The sequence below is a fragment of the Grampus griseus genome (genome assembly GCF_964374135.1).
Source record: "Grampus griseus genome assembly, chromosome: 21".
In the NCBI taxonomy this organism is placed as follows: domain Eukaryota; kingdom Metazoa; phylum Chordata; class Mammalia; order Artiodactyla; family Delphinidae; genus Grampus; species Grampus griseus.
Genome location: NC_139015.1, coordinates 13,331,494 through 13,353,453, shown reverse-complemented (window position 1 = coordinate 13,353,453; position 21,960 = coordinate 13,331,494). Strand labels below are relative to the sequence as shown.

The following is a 21,960-nucleotide window of genomic DNA, read 5'->3' as shown; positions in this document are numbered from 1 at the left end:
CTACTTTCCTTAAATCATACTTCACCTCTTCTACTGCCTGAAATCTTCGGGTAGTATACATGAGAGATTACATATGCTGCTTCATTTTCTGTCACCTTTAATGTAGTATTTTCTCTGCTTCCTCTACTAAAGCACCTTCCCGGATGATAACCCAAGTTTTACCAGAGGTACAAGTGAGTTGGGAGGTTTGAGGGGATGTATTTTCCAGGAAAAGGGGAGGTAACCCACAACATGAGTCTTCCAAGCCCTCAGAGTGAGCTGCAATCCTACAGCTTTGACCCCGACCCCACCATCTAAACTTCCTGCCCTCACATATCAGGCACTCTTAATCACTTTGACTCTTAGTTACTTTTGGTTTCATAAGCATTTACCACTACCCAAAAGTAACTCCATTTATTTATTGCCTGATTCCCCCATAAGAATACAGTCTCCAGAAAGCAGGGCTTTTGCCTTGTTGATTCAACCCCAGCTTCCAAAATAATACCTGGCTGGCATAAAATACTCAATAACTACGTCCTGAACGAATTACGTCTTACAATACTCTAAAGAATTCTAACGTCATTCACAGATCGATAAACCAACTAGTAAAATCTTGGGATCTTTATTTTTTTTATCATTGTAGAGAAGAAGCAAGAGGAAAAATACACCTACTCACCAAGTCTTGCTAAATTAGATATGAAAAAATGGACAGCTGAGTGAAGGTTTTTAAGAGAAATAAACACAACTACGTAATTTGAGACTACTTATGAAAACAGAAGTTCCTGTTCCTTACTATATTGAATTGCTGCTCAGCTTACACAGTGAGGATGCCCCACTCTTTTACCTACAACCCTTCAGCCATTATCTCAGCTCTGCATTCGGAACTGACACACTGAGGAAACGGTACTTTTGGTTAAGAGTGTGATGATTTTCACAAAAAAGTAAGCAGGTCATATCATAAGCAAACACAAAACTCAGGGGGTAATGACACTTCCAACAAATATTCTTAGGAAGTTGAGCCACTGTTATTTCCCTTACCCCAGAGTTCTTGGTCAATTTCAGTTTAATGACAGTATCATTCAGTCAAGCAGGAAGAGTCAAGCTACGACAGAATAAAGTTTCTTTTATAGGGCGGTGAGACGGATGCTGGGAGATAGGGGAAGCAGTGGTTTGGCACTAAGGAAGCGAAGAGCTCATTTAAAATACTGTCCTTCCCTATATTCCCTATATAACCACCGTTCTTTACTATATCGCCACACCTCACTGATGATAGCCTTCCTTTTGACGCAAAGTACAGTGATTTCGGGCATCCCCTTCCTAATCACTGAAACTGCGATACTTAACATGGTGGAAGACAGGACAGCGTGGTAAAAAGTGTACCCAGGCTTGGGCATGAGGTACCGGGTGGGTGACCTAAGCCAAGTCAGCCCCTCTGCGTCAAGCTTCCTCGTCTGTAACAGGGCATAAAGTCATCCCGACAGGGAACGGTTATCGGAACCCAAGGTAATGACCAGCCCAGGGAGCAGCGCCTGCGTACAGCGACCGCCGCGCTCCCCTCGCTCCCACTCGCTAGCTGCAGAGCCACAGCGAAGGTCTGGAAGGATTGTTCAACTACCGAGGCTGGAAATGAGGATGGTGTCGAGCAACTACATCGCCTACTAACGTGCATCTCGGCAAACCCACGGAGCCCGGAGCCCGCCCCGCGCGGGGGCCGAGGGGACGCGAGCGTCTCCCCGCCGGGCCGGCCCACCCCAAGCCCCGTTTCCCTCGGGCGTCCGCCGAGCCAGGCCGAGAAGACGGGCCCGCCGCGACCCCCGGCCCTCCCGGAGCTGGCGGCGGGCGCCGGAAGCGGGCGGGCCGGGCGAGGCTGCGGGCGGGCGCGCGCGGCGGCGGCGGCGGCTGCGGCGGGGAGACCCGTACTCACCTCCGGCGGGCGGCGGGCGGCCGCGGCCAGCCGTCTCCAGGCGGCAGCGAAGTCGGGCGGCGGAGCTCGCGGGCTCCGGCAGACCAGAGAGAACAAGGTCCCCAGCAAGAAGGCGGCCGCAGCGCAGCCCAGGTACAGGCTGAGCCTGAGCAGGACGGTGCCCGGCCCCGCGCTTCCCGCTTCCCAGCAGCCGGGCCCCAGGAAGCAGAGGGGCACGGCGGCGAGGGCGGCCACGGCCACCGGCGCCCGCCAGCTCCCGCCGCCAGGGCCCCCGGGGGCTGCCGCGTCCTCCCGGGAATCCGGCCGCCGCTCGCCCGGGGCTTCCGTGAGGCCGGCGCCGCTGCTGTCGGTGGCCTCGGGGTGCATGCTGCTTCCTGGGCCGCTAAGGACAGGCACATCTCCCGCCCTGCTCTCTCCCGGCGCTGCCCTGGACGGTGGCCTCCAAGCGGCGCCTCCTCCCCTCGCCGCTCCCGCCGCTCTGGAGGCAGAGGGAGTCCGCGCTCATGCCCTCGCCGGCGGCCCAACGAGGGAACGGCTCCAACAGACGCCGCGGAGCTCTTCTCGGCGACCCCTCAGCGCCGCCACGCGGCGCCGGGCCCTCAGCAGCCCGGCCGGGCGTGCCCAGGTAGCCGGACCCGGCTGGGACTCGAGCCGGCCGGGTGGGGGCGGGGACGGGGGCGGGGGCGGCCGTGGAGTGCGTGTCAGAAGGGGGCGGAGAACCACAGCGGCCGGCTGAGCGACTGCTGGGAGGTGCCCGGCCCCGCCCCGCCCGGCCGCCCACCCGCGGTGCGGGGGCGGGGTCCGACTCGCCGCTGCCCAGCGGGGAAGGGGCGCCACCAATCCCGGCGAAAACTGCCTTCCTGCGCTCCTCCCCGCCCCTCCCCCAGCATACCGTCTGTTGATGGACATTTTTGCTGCAGGTGTTAGAAGCGTTTGTAATTCTCGAGCTCAGGTGATCCCTTAATCCTCTCCCCGCGCATCACTGACAAGTAACCTCCTCGCATGCTTACAGCCCCCAAAATTTCTGCGCCGTTTGCACCTGCTATTTAAATAGGCAACCGTTCCTGATCCTCACTTTTAACACAGTTCTCCTAACAACCTTCCCTTTCCCACGCAGCCGCCTCAGGAACGGAATCAGACAAATGTGGAGCAGTAGATGAAGCCTGCAATTCCTACTTACGGAAAGGCCCAAAAAAGTCTGCCTGGTGCCAGAGGGTGTGCACAGCTGCCATAGTCACTGGCTCCAAGTCCCTGTATTTTTGTCGCCGACGATTCAGTACAAATGCTACTACCCACGCAAGTGAAAGTAGTCCAGATAATTTTGAGAGTACATATTTTCTTCTCCTATCATGGTCCCAGCGTTAATATACAGATAATGCTTACTGAGAAGATGCCAACATGCGAAATACTAGAAATTATGAACGCCAGCAAAGCAGCAGATGTATCTTTAATGAATAAAGGAATTCTAAAGACGTTAATGATAATTTAAAAGGGGGTGATAGAGAGGGCAAATCAACAATAGAAAGGAGAAGAAAGGGAAAGAGAGGTAAACAGATGAGAGAAGCCGAGAAGGATACGGGAAACATTAAAAAGCAAAAGCCCAGAACTCTCTCCATGCAGCAGTCATGAAGAATTTCAACAGTTTAAAAGCGCTATTGTTTCCTAATAAATTGAGTTATATCCTGCTTCCCAGGAGACATAGTTAGGAAAAGTAAGCATTAAAATATATTTTCAAATACTGTGACTATACTGGGTTTTTCTGTAAGCAATATCTGTCGTTTCAACAGAGGAAAAAATATATAACATTCATACAAAGTAAACTATTTAGTGGATATTTATTCTTTTAAAACAAAGTATTATCGAAGAGGTTATTAATCAAAAGAAGAAATACCAGTGTCCATAAACAGCCCACCCATGTATTCACATCATTGTAATAAATTTTCCTGGAATGGCATGGATTTCAAGTGGGAGATGAAGTAGGAGGTCTAAAAAAAATTATCCCTAATATTAAGCCCTAACAAAACAGCATAGAAATGAATTATTTTATGTACCTATATAAAAATAAATATGTTCACATTTGTCATTTTTTTTAAGTTTATTGGGTTTTTTTTGTTTTTTTGTTTTTTTATGTTTTTTTGTGGTACGCGGGCCTCTCACTGTTGTGGCCTCTCTCGCTGCGGAGCACAGGCTCCGGACACGCAGGCGTAAAAACTCTATCTCGTTTCGTCATCCCTTATTCCAAAGGAGAAAAAACAGGGTTTAAATCCATGAGCTTAGTACCTGTATTCCATGCTTTTAAAAGTGTTTAGTTTTGTTGCTTTGTGAGTATGGCTCGTATCTTAGCCAGCCCCCTGACAAGTGCAAAGTGATTTATAATAATCACTAAAGTCAGTAAAACCACAATCAGTAAAGGGGAAACTATCTTTTATTGAGAGCCCTGGTCTGTAACTCTTAAGACCATGATCTTTCCAACACACCTGTATATTGTTGCCAGGAATGCAGATCTGGAGAAATGTACATTCGTGGTCAGAAAACTTCCTTAAAGTATATGTCGTATTTGCTAAGTCAGCATTGACAATTCAAACATTTACTTAAAAAAAAAAAAATTTACTTAACAAGTAGTAGTTGGGTTTCTACACTGTGCAAGGTCTGAGGAACACTGAGAGGTGGTACGATATACAAGGGAGTGCCCGGGATCAGGAGGTATTGAGGGAGAAGTCAGGTATTAAATTAGAATCCGGTGTTCCCTCCCAGAAGTCGGTGTTGAGTCCTACCAGGTCTAAGTTAAAGACCAAATTAAGTAGAGATGCCTTATTTATATTCCTTATGGCCAGCATATTCTGACAGGTTATAATTAAATGCTCCACAGGCTATCTTCATTATTCTCTTATGTAAGATGGGAATGGTGTTTGTCTGAACTCACTGGGATATTATAAGGACAAATTAAGTGAAAATTTGACATTTAAAATATTAGATAGTGTAAATAGGTAGACAACACCCAATCTCTGTCAAAATATGTGATGCATCTTCCCCTTCACTATTTAGTATATTTCTCCTTAAACCCCCTGGCTCTCCTTGAAGGTAACCACAGGATTAGAGAGAAAACCACAGTATTTGCCTTTGACCACTTTGGATAAAATTGTGAATAGGTATTAACATGAATCAAAAGACCTAGGTATCATTATAGTTTCTCCTACTGATTCAGTGCAAGACCCTAACAGGTCCGTTAACCTCTCTTTTCTGTAACTTTCAAGCAGAGTGTGATTTACAGAAAATACAGATATAAGTATGGTCAAACTTCAAAAAATAAAAGTGAAAAAATTATAAAATACTTTAAAAACAAATAGTAGGGCTTCCCTGGTGGTGCAGTGGTTAAGAATCTGCCTGCCAATGCAGGGGACACGGGTTCGAGCCCTGGTCCGGGAAGATCCCACATGCCACAGAGCAACTAAGCCCGTGCACCACAACTACCGAGCCTGCGCTCTAGGGCCCGCGAGCCACAACCACTGAGCCTGCACGCCTGGAGCCCATGCTCTGCAACAAGAGACGCCACTGCAATGAGAAGCCCACGCACCGCAACAAGGAGTGGCCCCCGCTCACAGCAACTAGAGAAAGCCTGCGAGCAGCAACGAAGATGCAATGCAGCCAAAAAAATAAATTAAATAACTAAAATAAATTTATTAAAAAAATAGTGGACTGTTAAAGCTTAAAGGAAACATATACAACATTTCGAAGAGGAAGGTGAATCTGAACAAAATTTTAGAACACAGATATATAAATTATGCTGAGTGAGGCTCCTTATTAGTAAGTAAAATTATTCATATTGGGAAACTTTCAGGCAGAAGTGTCTTTGTATTAATCTTCAAAGAGAAAGAGAATTACAAAGGAAAGTATTGTAAACTAAATTAGCTGGTATCAAGATAAAGAATTGACGAGGGTAGATCACACACAAAAAAGGATAATTTCAATTTACTTAAGTTTTGACCTGAAATTTAGGGAAATAGAGCATGTCAATTATCTGCTGTTGTATAACAAACTACCACCAAATAAAAACCATTTTATTTGCTTATGATTTTGTAGGTCAGCAATTGGGCTGGGGTCATTGGGCAGTTAGTTCTGTTCTTCTTGCCTGGGTCACTAACAACGCTGTGATCTCCTGGTGCATAAGCTGGGGCTGCTTGGACTATGGAGCCTCCATTGAGATGGCTTGTCTCTGCTCCCTGTGTTCTTATCCTCCAAGAGGTAGCTTGGGCTTCTTCACATGACAATCTCAGAGATGTGATATATACTACAAGTTCTTTTTAAGCTTTCACTTGTGTTATGTTTGCTTACATCCCATTGGCCAAAGCAAATCATATGGCCCAACCAGGAGTTAAATAGGAGAGGGGGCCTACGTGTGGAGTTAAACGTTGGGAAGTGTAATTCATTGGTTCCATTACTTTAACAACCCACCACAATTTACTTTGACAGAATACACTCATCAGTTTTTGTTGGATCATCCAGCTGGTCACCAAAATCAGTAGCATCTAAGGACTTATCCCTCAAACATGTTAAAGTTCACATTTCTTGTTCCTGTTCTTGTTCATAATCTGCGTCCACCTACCTATGAGATAGAGAAAAGAGCCTGGATAAGGATAGGGACATAGGAGGCAGTGTACAACTATGTCAGCTGGAAGTTTGGTGATGTAGCCGTTAGCCTTATTTTACCCTAACATTTTCAAGCTATGAAACACAAAGCATAAAAGAAAATTCTAAGCTCATTCAGATTTGGATATCCAGTATTATTGGACAGCAGATTATAGAGAAAGAAAATAAATTGTTTACTTTTTATCTAATTTCTCCAAAATATATGCACGCTGAAAAACTTTGAACTGACTTATATGCTGTTTCATATTTATCATGAGTAGAATAAAATATAAAGTAGGCAGTGCACAATTATTACACGTACTTGCATAAGTTAGGAAAGGATCTTGAATAGTTTAAGATTAATGCTATGCATTTAAGATTATATAAAGTTTTTTTTTTTTTTTTTTTTTTTTTGCGGTACACGGGCCTCTCACTGTTGTGGCCTCTCCCACTGCGGAGCACAGGCTCCGGACGCGCAGGCTCAGCGGCCATGGCCCACAGGCCCAGCCGCTCCGCGGCATGTGGGATCTTCCCAGACTGCGGCATGAACCCGCGTCCCCTGCATCAGCAGGCGGACTCTCAACCACTGCGCCACCAGGGAAGCCCTATATAAAGCTTTTATACACTACCTAAAAGAAGCCAGTGTCTCTGATTTGTCATTTATTTGCTATAGGAAAGAGAACATATTTTGGGGAAGTAAAAATTAGTATTAGAGAATTAATCACAGTTCAGAACAGGGGTTGGCACAGAGTAGGTCCTTAATTTACATATTTTTCAATGAATAAATGTTATCCTTCTAGGAAAATATATCTAGAATAATTGAACAGACAAAATAACAGTAATAAAAATATTTCATATTTGAACAGGAACTTTAACTTTCAGAAATCCTTTTTAAAACATATGTTTCTCACTACAACTCTATAAAGGAATATAGAGTTAAATATTAAAATCCCATTTTGCAGATGAGGGAACTGAGGTTCAAAGAAGTTACATGACTTGCCCAAAATCACATAGCTAGTTGGTGGTAGGACCTAAATTATAGGATTCTCCTTCATTATGCTATCCTTCAAATACAATAGTTAAAAGTAATGTCAAAGGACAAAACAAACTGCTTTCTACATTACATGAAAATGTCCTTACAAAACTAATACAATAATAATGGTATTCATTCGGCTTTTTTCCTGGCCACACCACACGGCATGTGGGATCTTAGTTCCCTGACCAGGGATCCAAACCCCACCCCTTGCACTGGACTGCCAGGGAAATAGATTGTAAACTTCTGGAAGGCAGTACGTGACTTCTAGTCATTCTCTCACTCAGTCCAAAAATATTAGCCAGGGGCTTTGCTAGAAAGTAGTATAAAATACGGTCTCTGTCCTTGAAGAGCTCACAGTCTAATTGGGGTGGGGGGAGGAAAAAGGGGGTGGGGAAGGGAGGCATAAAGTAATGTAATACATATTATAAGAAAGGTATTACCGAGTTCTAGGGTGACAAGAGGCGAGCTATTTCTGCTTTGTGGGAGTTAAGGAAATTTCAAATGTTACCTTTCCTGGGAATCTAAGTCATTTTGCTTTCTGAATTTCTTCTATTTAATTGTTTCGGGAGGTTTACAAATAAGTGAGGAACAATTTTTAAAAAGGACAGGAGGGACAATATTTACATCTTTTCTGACAAAAGAGTCCAGATTCAGTGAATTTGGGGAAAGACCTTTTTTCACCTATGAGTTGATGACCTCATATGAACTATGAAGAGGAACAAAGCAAATAAAATCTCTGTCATGAAGGAGCTTATTTACAATATAGTTCATTGGTTCATTCATTCAATATAGATGCTCCTTCAGGAAAAGAAAATCAGGGAAAGGGCAAAACTTACAAATTCATAGCACAGAAAAGAGCCAAAATTAAAGCTTGAGATGTAATAATCTTATTTTTTATCATAGTAAAATATACACAAAATTTACAATTTTAGTCATTTTTAATATAATTCAGTGGCATTAATGCTTTCACATTGTTGCACAACATCACCACTATCCATCTCCAGAATATTTTTGTCATTGCGTACTGAAACTCTGTACCCATTAAACAATAACTCCCCCATTCCCTTCTTCCCTTGGGAATTTCGACCCTAATTTCTGTTGCTATGACTTGCCTATTTTAGGTACCTCATGTAAGTGGAATCATACAATATTTGTCCTTTCATGTCTAGCTTCTTTCATTTAGTGTAACGTTTTCAAGGTTCATCCATATTGTAGCATGTGTCAGAATTTCGTTACTTTCTATGGCTGAATATTTCATTACTTGTATATACCACATTTATCCAGTCATCTGTTGATGGACATTTGGGTTGCTTCCATCCTTTGGAAGCATTATTGTGAATAATGCTGCTCTGAATATGGGTGTATAAATATCTGTTTGAGACTCTGCTTTCAATTCTTCTGGGTATATATCCAGAAGTGAAATTGCTAGGTCAGATGGTAATTCTGTGTTCAATTTTTTGAGGAACTGCCATAGTTTTCCACAGCAGCAACACCATTTTAAATTCCCAGGAACAATGCACAAGGGTTCCTATCTCTCCCCATCTTTGCCAACCCTTGTTATTTTCTGTTTGTTTTGTTTTAATAGCCATCCCAATGTGTGTGAGGTGATATCTCATGGTTTTAATTTGCATTTCCCTAATGATTAATGCTATTGAACACCTTTCCATGTGCTTATTGGCCGTCTTCTTTGGAGAAATGGCTATTCAACTCCTTTGTATAATAAACTTCTGACCACAGGGTGGACAACCATCCCTGGAAAATGGTGTTAGCATAGTTTTTTCAAGCAAAATTAAGTGAAATCCTTCCTTTTAGCCTCCTAAAACGACAGAGAAATGATTCTCTGTGCTTGTTGGTAGTTACGACCAGTAAGTACAAAATGCATAATGAAGAACAAAAATAGAGCCAATTCCTTAATGAGACTCCCTAGGATATGGCTAACCAGTTCCTTTCCCTATACTTTCATGTAAAAAATATTGGGTACCTATTGTATTAATTTCCTGTTGCTGCCGTAACAAATTACTACAAACTTAGCGGTTTAAAACAACACAAATTTATTCTCTTACCTTTCTGGAGGTCAAAATCTAAAATCAAGGTATGGGCTGGGCCGCATTTCTTCTGGAGGCTTCAAGGGGAGAATCCCCTTTCTTCCTTTTGTCAGCTTCCAGATGTGCCTTCAACTCTTGGCTCACGGCCCCTTACTCCAACCTCTTGCTGCTTCTTTTTTAAAACAAAAAATTTTTAACCCAGTTTTATTGAGGTATAATTGACATATAACATTAAGGTGTACAACAAAATGATTTATGTACATAATACGAAATGATCACTGCAAGTCTTGTTAACATTGATTACCTCACATATATACAAATTTCTTTTCCTTAAGATGAACCTTTTAAGATCTATTTTTTCAGCTACTATCAAATATACAAGAGGGTATTAACTATAGTCACCATGCTGTGTATTACAACCTCTTGCTTCTAGTGCCATGTCTTTTATTACTGACCCCGAATTTCTTGCCTCCCCTCTTATAAGGACACTTATGATTACATAGAGCTCACCTGGGATAACCTAGGTTGATTTTCCTATCTGAAGATCCTTAATCACAAAGTCCCTTTTGCCATGTAAAGCATCATATTCACAGGTTTGGGAATAGGAGGTGGGCATCTACGGGGCACCATTGTTCTACCGTACCTACTATGTGCCTGCAAGTTCAAAAGCGAAAAATTGCTGCCTTCAATACATTGGACAGAAATCATTTTTCTTAGATTGTTGTTATTTTTTTTAATTAATTTATTTTTGGCTGTGTTGGGTCTTCGTTTCCGTGCCAGGGATTTCTCTAGTTGCAGAGACCGGGGGCCACTCTTCATCACAGTGCGCGGGCCTTTGTTGTTGCGGAGCACAGGCTCCAAACGCGCAGGCTCAGCAGTTGTGGCTCACGGGCCTAGTTGCTCCGTGGCATGTGGAATCTTCCCAGACCAGGGCTCTAACCCGTGTCCCCTGCGTTGGCAGGCAGATTCTCAACTACTGTGCCACCAGGGGAGCCCCTCCTATATTGTTTTAACTACCCATCTCATTTACCAGTAGTCAGAGGACTTTCTAATGTGTTACCAGCCCCTGGCCCATAAAGCTAACTAATTCTTTGAACTGAACTTTGCTGATAGAAATAATCACAGGCACAGCCGCCTTCGTATTTATTATCATTGCTGCTGTTCGGGTACAAGATAATTAAAGCAGCTTTCCCCATGACATCAGCCACTGCAACAACTAGGTCCACCCGCACTGCGGTTAACAGCCGAGAGGCAGCAGCAGTAACACCCTGGCGGGGCACCGGGCAGCCGAGGGCGCGGAGATCACTCTCTTCCCGCGTCCCTTGCCATTCGAGAGGAGGGTCGTCGGGCAGGCCTCGCGCCCCCCGCCGGCCGGAGCGGGGCCGGCCCGCCGCACTCTGTGACGCCCGCCGCGAGGAACGGCGCCGCGCGGGGCCTCTGGCACCGCCCCGTTCCCACGGGACTCGCCGCGTACCCTTGCGACCTCTTTTCCAGTTCCGCTCTCTCCGCCTCCGGAAGCTCGAGCCGCCGCCGGGGCTGCGGGAGCGCGTGCGCGTGCGCGAGGCCGGAACGCCGCGGGCGGCGCTGGGCTGCTGCGGTGGTCGCGGTTCCCAGGTGAGCGGCGCGCGGGCGACCCTTCCTCCCCTCGCAGAGCCCCCGCCCCCCGTTCAGGATACTTTTTCGTCTCCGGAGCCCAGGCCTCGGCGAGCACGCAGGGTCGGTATGCGGAAGCCGGCGCGGGAGGTTAGGAAGGCGGGCCGGCCGGGCCCCGAGCCCTGCGCCCCGCCTCCTCTGCGGCACGGGCAGACCCTCGCACGGCGGGTGTAACCACCGCGGAGGCGTCTGGGCCGGCGGGACCACGGGGCCCGCAACCCCAGCCGGCCGCGGTGGGACGGCCCGGCCTGCCCTGGGGCGCGTTCGCGGGTGGCTTGGGGGTCGGGATCGGCCGTGAATTTAAGACGTGGTCGTGACCGGGATCCCGGCTCAGGGCACAGCCTTCCACCTCCGGGGACTTGACCCTGACCCCTGAGGCGGGAGGGGGATGTCAGTTATTATCCGCTACCTAGCGAGATCAGGAGGGGGTCGTGTAAAGAACCAGAGTTCCTGGAATACAGGTGTTTACTTTGGCCCGAGATTTTCGTGTACCCAATCGGTTACCTTCTTTGGACCAAATCATATGTCAAAACTACAGAAATGTAATGTCATAGTATCAAAATGGCAGTTAAAAATGCCAGATTCCTATTTGTGTGTTTTCCTGATGGAACGTGAAAGCATCAGTATTTCTATTGCTGGTTCTGCAGGGGCTGTACAAATTGTGTGTCCAAGTGATTCCCGGGCACCTTTGGCAAGTATTTGTCCTCATTGAGCACGAGCAGGGTTATTGCAGCCTGATGAACTGTCATTTGATTTGAATCTCACTTTGAAGTGAATGTTATCAAAAGGATTGCTTAGCGGGACAGTTGGATAATTTTTCCGTTAATTAAATCACCTGAATGTTTAAGTCCTTACAATAACCGGTCTGTTGGATGTTATGAACCTAAACTTAAACCTGAAAAGTCTCCCAGGCAATGGGCTATGCACCCCTCTCGTGAACTGTGACCCCTTAGGGAGACAGATGCTTACACCTACTGGGGACTACAGGAAGCTTATAAATGCAGATAAGGGGATAGTTGATTCCGGTGTGTGTGAGAGGCGGGGAATGAGGGACAGCTGTAGGAAACTAGCTCAGGTGAAAGAGGTGATTGTTGTGCTTACATAACTGGCTAGCAAAGAGCAGAACTAGGGCCCAGCCTTAAATCTCCTAACTCCAAACTCCTTCATCAGATAAACATTCTTTGAATGTCTAGTATTTGTCAGGTCCTACTTTAGGCACTAGGATATAAAGATGAGCAAGATACCAGGAGTTCCCAGTCTGGTAAGACAGGAAAGGCAGGAAACAACTTTGAGAAACAGGGATTTCAAAGAAGGATCTGTAATCATTTGGCTTACGGTTAGACTTTGGGATTTAGACCTAGTTCATGTTAGGGCTGGGAAAGATCATAGCCTCCAAATTTATAAATTCCCTCTGCAGCATCCCAGCAAATGGCCATCCAGTCTTCGCTCCAACATTATCTAGTGACTTATGGCTCCTAATTTTAGAAGGCAGCCCATTCCATTTTTCAGCAATTCTAATGTTAAACTCAGAACAGCTTTCGTATGCACTCCATCTGTTGATGCAAGTTCTACCTCTGGAGCTACAAATAATAGCTCTCAAGTCTGTTTCATATCACAGTCCTTCAAGTATCTGAACACACCCTTTCTCTTAGTCATTTCTTTTATTCCTATGAGCCCTTGGTCTGATAAACAATTAATCATAACTTCAGTTCTAGACTCTTCACCATAGCGCACCCAGGGCTAAGTGCTTCATTCAAAAAGATGTTGCGGAAAAACCTGAACGAGCTTTTTGGCTAACCCAATGGTTTGACCAAGCAGAATGTAATGCAAGTTGTCCTACACTGTATGTTGCTACTCCAGGTTTAATGACTTCCAGAAATGTCACTCTCCTTGCCAGAAATACCTTTGGAATTCATTACTCTCTTTGGAAAGGGGGTTGGGTCCCAAGCTCAGCTTGGGATAGAGAGTCACAAGTTGATTCAAAGTTCTGAATTCTTATTACCTAGGTTAACAATTTACCTAAGGTGACTGGTTTATTTAATTTGCAATGGCAATGAAATTTGTTCCAGATTACTTTGTTAGAGGAAAACTGCTACACAGCAAATATATCTAGTAAAATGCGTGGCAAACACTGACATATGTATCTAATTTTAACTGTACAGACCACCCTTTTTTGCAAAGAACTGTTTCTAAAGCTCTATTGCTAAACAAGTCCCATTTCCCTTAAAAATCCCTGTGAGGGGAAGGTCTTCTTATCTTGCCCACTGTTTACCATCAAATAAATAATAGATATCACAACAATGTGTTTTAAAGTTCAAAAAAGGAAGTCTCAGTTCCTAGCCTTTTGGAAGGACCATACTTTGAAGCAGAGTAGAACAGTGGTTAGTAGCATGGTCCTCAAGACAGCCTGCTTTAGAATCTTGGCTGTGCAGCTTCTTAGCTCTATGGCTTCGGGCAAGTTCTTGGTCTGCTTCAGCTTCCTCTCTGCCAAATGGGAGTGATGATATCTCTTACAGTTATTGTAGAGATTCAATGAGTTAATACTTGTAATGCACTTAGAATGATGCTAACATGTAAATACTCAATACTTCCGGCTATTAGTAGTAGTAGAATAACAGCACTAGTACAAGTGAGACTTAGTTATGTTAGTAATTTTATTTCCATAGAAATGTAAACAAGTTTTGCAGAGGGATGGAAGTTGGAATGATTTGGATGATTAGCTTTTTAAAAGATTTGTTTTTTAAACTGGCTAGGAAATTTGTGCTCTGGGCTGTGCTATGAAACCATTCGCTTTTAAAATTTTAAGAACCTTGTAAAAAAAATTCTTGAGTCCTAAAGGCAGTCTTAACCATGGGAAAAACATTAACCACAGCTCTTTTATTCCAGCCCTTGACATTTTGGATTAAAGGGTGAATTACCTTACAAAAAAGGCTGACTTTGGGGAGAATTTAATGGCAATGTTAATAAGAGCTGCCCATCATTCAGCAGCTGATTTGATTTGTTGTTTTTCTTTTTGAACTCAGGTGGGCAGAATTGGATTGATAACGATCAGTCGTACTCTTTAGGTCTGTGATGACCCGTAATCACAGGCCTCTGCGCCTCTGCCCAGGTTCTTAACTTTTCTCCTTTGTCCACTTTCCCAGCCTCATTCCTCCCTCCGCTTATAGGCTCATACTCTTAGATGTTTAGTGTATGTCCTCCCAGCCCATGCTGTAGAATTTTATTTATGTGTTTGTGCCCTTGAGAATTTAGTTTTGTTTTGTGTGTGTGTGTTGTTTTTCATAATTGTATTGTCATTCATTTAATTCTTTTCTCTTGGTAAACATAACTTTTGTAGATCTCAGCTTATCCTTTTTGACTGATATATAATATATCATATACAACATTTTGCTTATCCATTTTCCTCTTACTAGACATTGAGTTTTTTCTAAGTCAGTGCTGTGACAGACAGGGCTGTGATGAACATCCTTGTACTTGTGCACAGGAACACACAACTGGGAAGCATCAGAACCAAGTTTTGAGCCTGAGTGTCTGGCTCAATTTGTTCTCTTTCACTGTGCAGACTCCCTGTCATCACTTACTTGCTTAGTTTATTGCATGAACACTATTACAATAACAGTAATGGAAATATTAAAAATGCAGCGGGATTGTTGATTTTTCAACTCTTCATTTTTGTTCTTTTTTCCCCTAGTTTTTGTTTAAATGTCTAAATTGTATTATTAACCCAAGATGGATAACAATTTTGTATTATGCATTTTTCATGCTGATAATAGCACCTAAATCAGGTGTCCACAAAATTTTTCATTAAAGGGATCAGTTGGTAAATATTTTAGGCTTTGTGGGCCCTATGGTATTGGTCACAGCTACTTAACTCTGCAGGTGTAGTGGGAAAGCTGTCAGAGACAGTTCCTAAACCTGTAAGTGGGGCTGTATCCCAATAAAACATTATTTACGAAACAAATGGTGGGCTGCATTTAGCCCAGGCACAGTAGTTTGCTGACCCCTGATTTAAATAATTATTTTAATGGATTCATAATATTCCTATATTCAAGTTTTTTTCTGTATTAAAAGAAATGCTGTAATGCACAGTCACAGCCACTAACCATCAAGGAAATGATCTCCCTAAGACTGAACGTCAGAAAAGTAAAGAAGAAAACGACTGACTTAAAGATTGAGCCTGAAGCTGTGACCTGTGAATATCACATGGGTTAAGCAAAAGCATCATAACCTCTGGATGCCACACAAAGGAACAGCAAACTTTGAGAACTTCAGAGCAGTAGCTGAGAGTGGTGCTAATGCCTTAGATTTTAATCACATCTCTCATTTAAGCTGAGTCTGATCAAAACGGGGGAGTTGTTAAAAAGAAAACTACAGGCTCCAGATGGAGTCACGTCTGCTGGGCCGCCCCACCAAACTGGGGCTTCATACCTAACCTACTTGAAGCTTCAACCTCCCCCAGAAATGTAGTCTTAACCGGTCAGTCATAAATGTTCTGGTCAGCACCAGTGAGGTAATCTGTCACAGGGCCCTGTCCATCCCCCAAAGGGAGATGAGGTAAACTGCCACACAGACCCCTTTCGTCCCCCATGGGTAGGTTACCTAAGCCTGAAATAGTCTTTTTTATATATGAGTTCCTTGTCTTGCCTTTAAAAACCTTTCCCTTTCTGTAGCCCTTTGGAGCTCCCCTCTACTCTCTGGATGGGATGCTGCCTGATTCATGAATTGTTCAATAAAGCCAATTAGGTCTTTAAAATGTACTTGTTTGAATTTTTCTTTTTTTTAAACATATGTAAATCCTTTGGGGAGAAGGCTTCCTTCTGTTGATTTGAATTTTAAAACATAAAGAGGGCATTAATCCATGCTGCGGGAAATAATATTTCTTGTATTTAATATTTATCAAATACAATAAATATTATGTTTTAGTCTAATTTCTCTGAAATCTTTAAAATCTACTTACATCTTATTTCAGTTTAAATATAATAATGTGTTAGAATTTTAAAACTCACTTGTACTTAATCCTCTCTTAATTTATCTTCATTTAGCTTAAATTTTCCTGAATACTTATACCATTTGCAAACCTGCTTAATTAATGGCACGATTACAATTTTAGTATATTTGATTTTCTTAAGTACCTCAAACAGCTAACAAGACACACTTATAGATCTCACAAAGGAAACCTAAGTACTTAGATGTTTTTTGTAAACCTAAGTCTAAACTTACTGATTTAATCAGATTCCCTTAAGTGTTTAAAAGTTGATTACAGTTAAATTTTTGCAAGTTTAATATATCAGAATCTCTTAAGTTTTTCAAAACTTTAACGGCAGAAACCTTAACCTATCATATTAATCTGTCACATTAGTGTTAATAGTATAAGTTTGGTTGCTTTTTAAATCATGTCTCTACCTACTTGTTTTTATAGATTGCAGGGTCACTTAAACAAAGGCTGCAGAGTATCATGGCTGATTTAGGATACAGATTACATAGTCTTTTATTGCTTGATGTGGTGTAATGGAATTAATCATGATTTGAATATAGTGAACCCATAATTGGATTGTTGGCTACATATTATTATTATTATTGGAATTTTGTATATACCTTTCCCTTGACATAGCTCATGTTATTTGCCTCTTTTGAAATTCATTATCAACTAATGGCTTTCCACAGAATTACTTTTTTATTTTTAAGTGTATTTTGTGTTTTTTTGTTCTTCAGTGCAGGATTGTCCAGCTTGGACAGTGGAAGCCCCTTTAAACTGAATCCTTTGTTTTATTACCACTACTCTGGGCTTATTGTTTGTCTTTACCTCCAGAAATGGAATCAGCTGCCTTCCAAAGGATCTTGGTTTTGGGGAGTGGTTTTAGTGGAGAATAGTATTAGAGAGGTCAAACTCTGAATTCTAGATTATTAGTGACAGATACTGTGACACTGCTGCGTAGACCCCTGTAATAGGAGAGAAAGAAAAATATGACTTTATACTGACATTTCCAGTTTAATCCCAATTGCATGAAGTATTAAAATACTTTAAAATCAATTTTGATTTTTTACCTTAGTAGTACACATATAAATTTACAGGTCAACTAATAGTTTAAGATTTATAGCCAAAATAGTGGTCCCGGCACCACGTTAGCAGCAATTGCTTTGAACTTTTTAATCCATTTCTGATATTTAACTCCACGTGTCTAAATAATATGCCTTAATTTTTCCATTTTAGAAGCCTGTCTACTATCTCAGTAGATACTAAATCTCTCTTACGCTGGACTCCCTTTAGCACAATGAGACATGCATACTTCCCCCTTTTTATTGTGGTTATGTAACAATATGTGATTAAATATTCGGAAGTTTTTCCTCCAAGCTCCCTGTACTGTGTATACATGTGTCTTAGAGGTTTTGTTCCTCTTTAAGAAGAGACAGAGGGAACTTTTACTTTTAATAGGATTTATCTCCTGCTGCTCCCCCAGTGAGGGCAGTGGAGGAGCAGAATAGGACAAAGACAAGTTCTGAAATAGGGAAGTTTGTTAATCCCCATTGAACTATTTCTACCAGAATGATGTGTGTTTGGGCTGGCTAGGCTGATCTGAAGAGGTTTTAACACCATCCTTTCTTATTCTAAACTCTAACTGTACTTAATTTATAGCATTCAGGTTTTCCTTGGAGGCCAGTCTAGGTATCCATGTTTGTGATATGCCTGACGATCTCTTATTATTTTCTTGTGAACCAAACTATTAGACTTACTTACTGTTCAGATCATTGGTGCTATTTGATATTACCCCTGTAGCCCCATTATCATTTCACTGAGTTATTGGTGTTTTTAAAAATTTATTTATTTTTGGCTGCGTTGGGTCTTCATTGCTGCACATGGGCTTTCTCTAGTTGCAGCGAATGGGGGCTAGTCTTCATTGTGGTGCGCAGGCTTCTCAATGCTGTGGCTTCTCTTGTTGCGGAGCACGGGCTCTAGGCGCGCGGGCTTCAGTAGTTGTGGCTTGTGGGCTCTAGAGTGCAGGCTCAGTACTTGTGGCAAGCGGGCTTCAGTAGTTGTGGCTTATGGTCTCTAGAGCGCAGGCTCAGTAGTTGTGGCACACAGGCTTAGTTGCTCCGCGGCATGTGGGATCTTCCTGGACCAGGGCTCGAACCCGTGTCCCCTACATTGGCAGGTGGATTCTTAACCACTGTGCCACCAGGGAAGTCCAAGTTATTGGTTTTTGGTAGTGTTTTTTTGTTTTGTTTTTTTCATGTTTCTCTTTATCTATTACCCAAACTTCTCAGTTTTGGAAAATTTGCAATTACTGTATAAAAATGAAAAGTATTTGGAAATTACTCTTTTGTCTGATGGTTACACTTTCCCTCTTTTCAGATATATGTTTGCCATCATGGATCAGTTTGGAGATATATCAGAAGGTGAAGTGGACCATTCTTTCTTTGACAGTGACTTTGAAGAAGCAAAGAAATGTGAAAGTAACTCAGTTTTTGACAAGCAAAATGATGACGCTGAAGAGAGAATAGATAAAGATACGGAAAATGTAAACTTGAAATTTGGAATACAGAGAAGGAAAAGTGATCTTACTGAGAAGGGAACTGAAAGAAATGAGAAAATTTCTCCAGAAGAACACCCCATAGAAAATGATAATATACAAGCTAGGGACTCTTTGTTCTTGACCACTTCTTCACGATCAAAACTGTGTGATGCTACAGTAGAACATAAAATACACTTGCCCATCCCAAGTAGCATTCCCAAAATTGTAAAAGAAGGTGAACGTGATTACTATACAGATGGAGAGGAAAGCAGTGATGATGAGAAAAAGCATCATGTCAGGTCAAAGTCAGCTAAACCATCTTATAACTTCAAGAAAAGCGTAAGTAAAAAGGATTCCAGAAGTAATTCCTCTTCCTCTCTGTCCTCCTCGTCTTCAAGTTCTGATACAGACTGTTCAAATACCGCGTCTGATGTCTGTTTATCTGATTCATCTCCGTCATTAAAGAAGCGTCTCTTTGGTGTAACCCACTTGCCACCAAAACAGAAATATAAACTGAGAGAAAAATCAACAGGAGCACAAACTTCAGGTACTAAGCCAAAAGTCGGTGACTACACCGAGGAATCTGAAGATACTGTGACAGATGTCAGTCCTTTATCAACTCCGGACATCAGCCCTGTTCAGTCTTTTGAACTGGCTGCATCAAACAATCAAAAAATGAAAGTTAAAAGGCAAGAGAACGTGAGTCAAGAAGTATATGAAAATGTTGAGGATTTTAAAAATAATTCAAAGTCTTTGAAATCAGACAAAAAAGGGAAAGAAAAACATGAGCCCAGTCTTGCCTCAGTGTCGGCAGTGTTGGATTCCAGTTTAGACCACAGATACAAGGAAAAAGTCTTACATGACACAATGGACCTGAATCATCTTTTAAAAGGTAATTTTAAAAACTGTGTATTGAATTTAAATATTAAACTTAATATTATATTGAGCTTAAATATTAAATGATATGAATTTGCCTTGATTTTTCACTTAAAAAAATTGTATTGTTTGGAATCATTGATATTATCATAGCTTTACCAAATATTCCATTTAAAAATATCTGGAATATCATTGTTTATATTACTGCAAAGCTACTCAGCTAGGACTAGAAACTACTTCATACTGATTCTGTTTAGTGCCTTACAAACTCAAAATGCCTGGAGAGACCAGATGGATAAAGTAAACAAGAGAAGGGGAGCCAGATGTTTTCCCACCTTTGGTAGAGACACAGGCATAAGATATGTTTCACTTTCTTCTTTGAGAAAGGCAGAAGCACTAAGGTTAAAATAACCTGACCTGTTTCAGGGAAAGTGGCAAGAATGCTGGCAAATTAGAGAACGTAAAGTAAACTGTAGGAGACTCTTCAGATTTTAAATGAAAGGCTGAAGAGCATTACTTGAAAGTAATTACCAAGTTGATAAAATAGCATAATTCAAGTTGTAGTTACTTTAAGATAGAAGTATTTTAGAATTAGGATAATCCTGATTGCTGTATTTGTCTCAATTTATTATTACCCATTATTTAGTTTGAAAGGAACAGAATATTCCAGGTGAAATAAAAGCAACTTTGAACTTTATCTTTGACTAGTTAATATAAAACTGTAAAAATACTGAGCTTGCTGGTTAGGTTTTGAGGCAGTTGGAGATAAAATTTTTAAGTTGTAAATAGGACTCACTGTCTTTGTTTGTTTGAAATGTTATTTGAAAGAATAAATCTTCAGCTACATATGGTGGCAATGTAAGGGCATAAGTAAATCCCCTATTTAGTCAAATGAGTCGCATAGATTGATAAAGTGTATTTTGGAGCAGTTTACACTTGTGAATGTTCCTTCTTTTATAGGTTTTCTTTGCTCTGATCGTACCTATTGATTGTTTAGTGTGTCTGAAAAATCAGATTCTTGGCATTGGCTATTACCATCTAGTGGTTAAGACTCTACTCAATATATCTTTCCTGATAAATGCTCATTCAGTCTCTTAAAACTTTCAGGATTGAGTTTTCTATTCTTGCCCCTCTCCTTCTTCCCCTAACAACCAAGAGTGATCTTTTAAAAAATAAATCAATCCTATTAGTTTTCTTCTTAACTCTTCAGTGGGCTTACTCTTAGTTTAAATCCAAATTCCTCATCATAGGCTAACAGACTTTACATCAGTGATTTTCACCCGAGGCAGTATATTAGCATCACCTGGAGAACTGTTAAATTATCAAAACAAACTGTTAAATACTGATGCCTAGGCTCTGCCATGAGATTCTGATGCACTTGGTCTAATATGCAGTTAAGAGTGATGAATGATTCATTGCTGTCCGTCATATGGATACTTGCCTACATCTCCTTTCCTCTCTCTCTCTCATTACCTCTTGGTCCAGTCACACTCCTTCCTTACTGTTCTCAGAATACTTTGCATTCATGAGGCACTTTGCACTTGCCGTTGGCCTTTCTCTTTGTAGAGGCTACTTCAGTCTGTTTCTAGGGTCTCAGTTTCTATGTCACCTTCTCAGGGATACTCTTTCTGAACATTCTGTGTAGAAGCTGCGTACCCCACCTCTGCCTCTCTGTCACAAAAACATATTTCCTTCCATGAGACTCTGGAATCAGTGTAAGCAACATGAGGGCAGCATCCTATTTCTTGATGGAATCCCCAAATCTAGCAAGTATTGGCACATAATAGACAGTATTTATTTATTTATTTATTTATTTTGCGGTATGCAGGCCTCTCACTGTTGTGGCCTCTCCTGTTGCGGAGCACAGGCTCCGGACGCGCAGGCCCAGCGGCCATGTCTTACGGGCCCAGCCGCTCCGCGGCATGTGGGATCTTCCCGGACCAGGGCACGAACCCGTGTCCCCTGCATCGGCAGGCGGACCCTCAACCACTGCACCACCAGGGAAGCCCCAATATCTCTAATTTTTTATCAAGCCATTCAGTGTAACAATTTTCACTTAAAAAATAATTGTAATGGCCACTTTGCAGTCTGTAAGATCAGGTGTATGACAAATTGGGTTGATAATTCGTCAGGTTGAGGGCTGCCTCTGTCTTCATCTCTTCCGGATCTCCAGCATCAGTCCCAGTGCTCTAGCGTAACAGTTTTCAAACTTTTTGACCTTAAGACTAAAAGCACTCTTTTAGAGATTATTGAGGACCCCAGGAAGCTTTTGTTTAGTGGGTTATATCTATATAAATATTTACCATATTA

At 42.3% G+C, this 21,960-nt stretch overlaps 1 protein-coding gene across 3 annotated transcripts in view; it reads left to right on the top strand.

Annotated features, from left to right (window-relative positions):
• The first annotated feature begins 11,159 nt into the window (after window positions 1–11,159).
• Window positions 11,160–21,960, top strand: part of CFAP97 (cilia and flagella associated protein 97) — a 33,345-nt gene continuing 22,544 nt past the window's right edge. The window contains exons 1-2 of one of the 3 annotated variants that reach the window (XM_082680360.1): window positions 11,160–11,224; window positions 18,615–19,666. In XM_082680360.1, coding sequence (XP_082536486.1) covers window positions 18,619–19,666 — 1,048 coding nt within the window. In that variant the 5' untranslated portion in view covers window positions 11,160–11,224; window positions 18,615–18,618. Of the gene's footprint in view, window positions 11,331–18,614; window positions 19,667–21,960 lie in introns of all 3 variants that reach the window. The other 2 variants (XM_082680361.1, XM_082680362.1) reach the window with 2 other exon arrangements.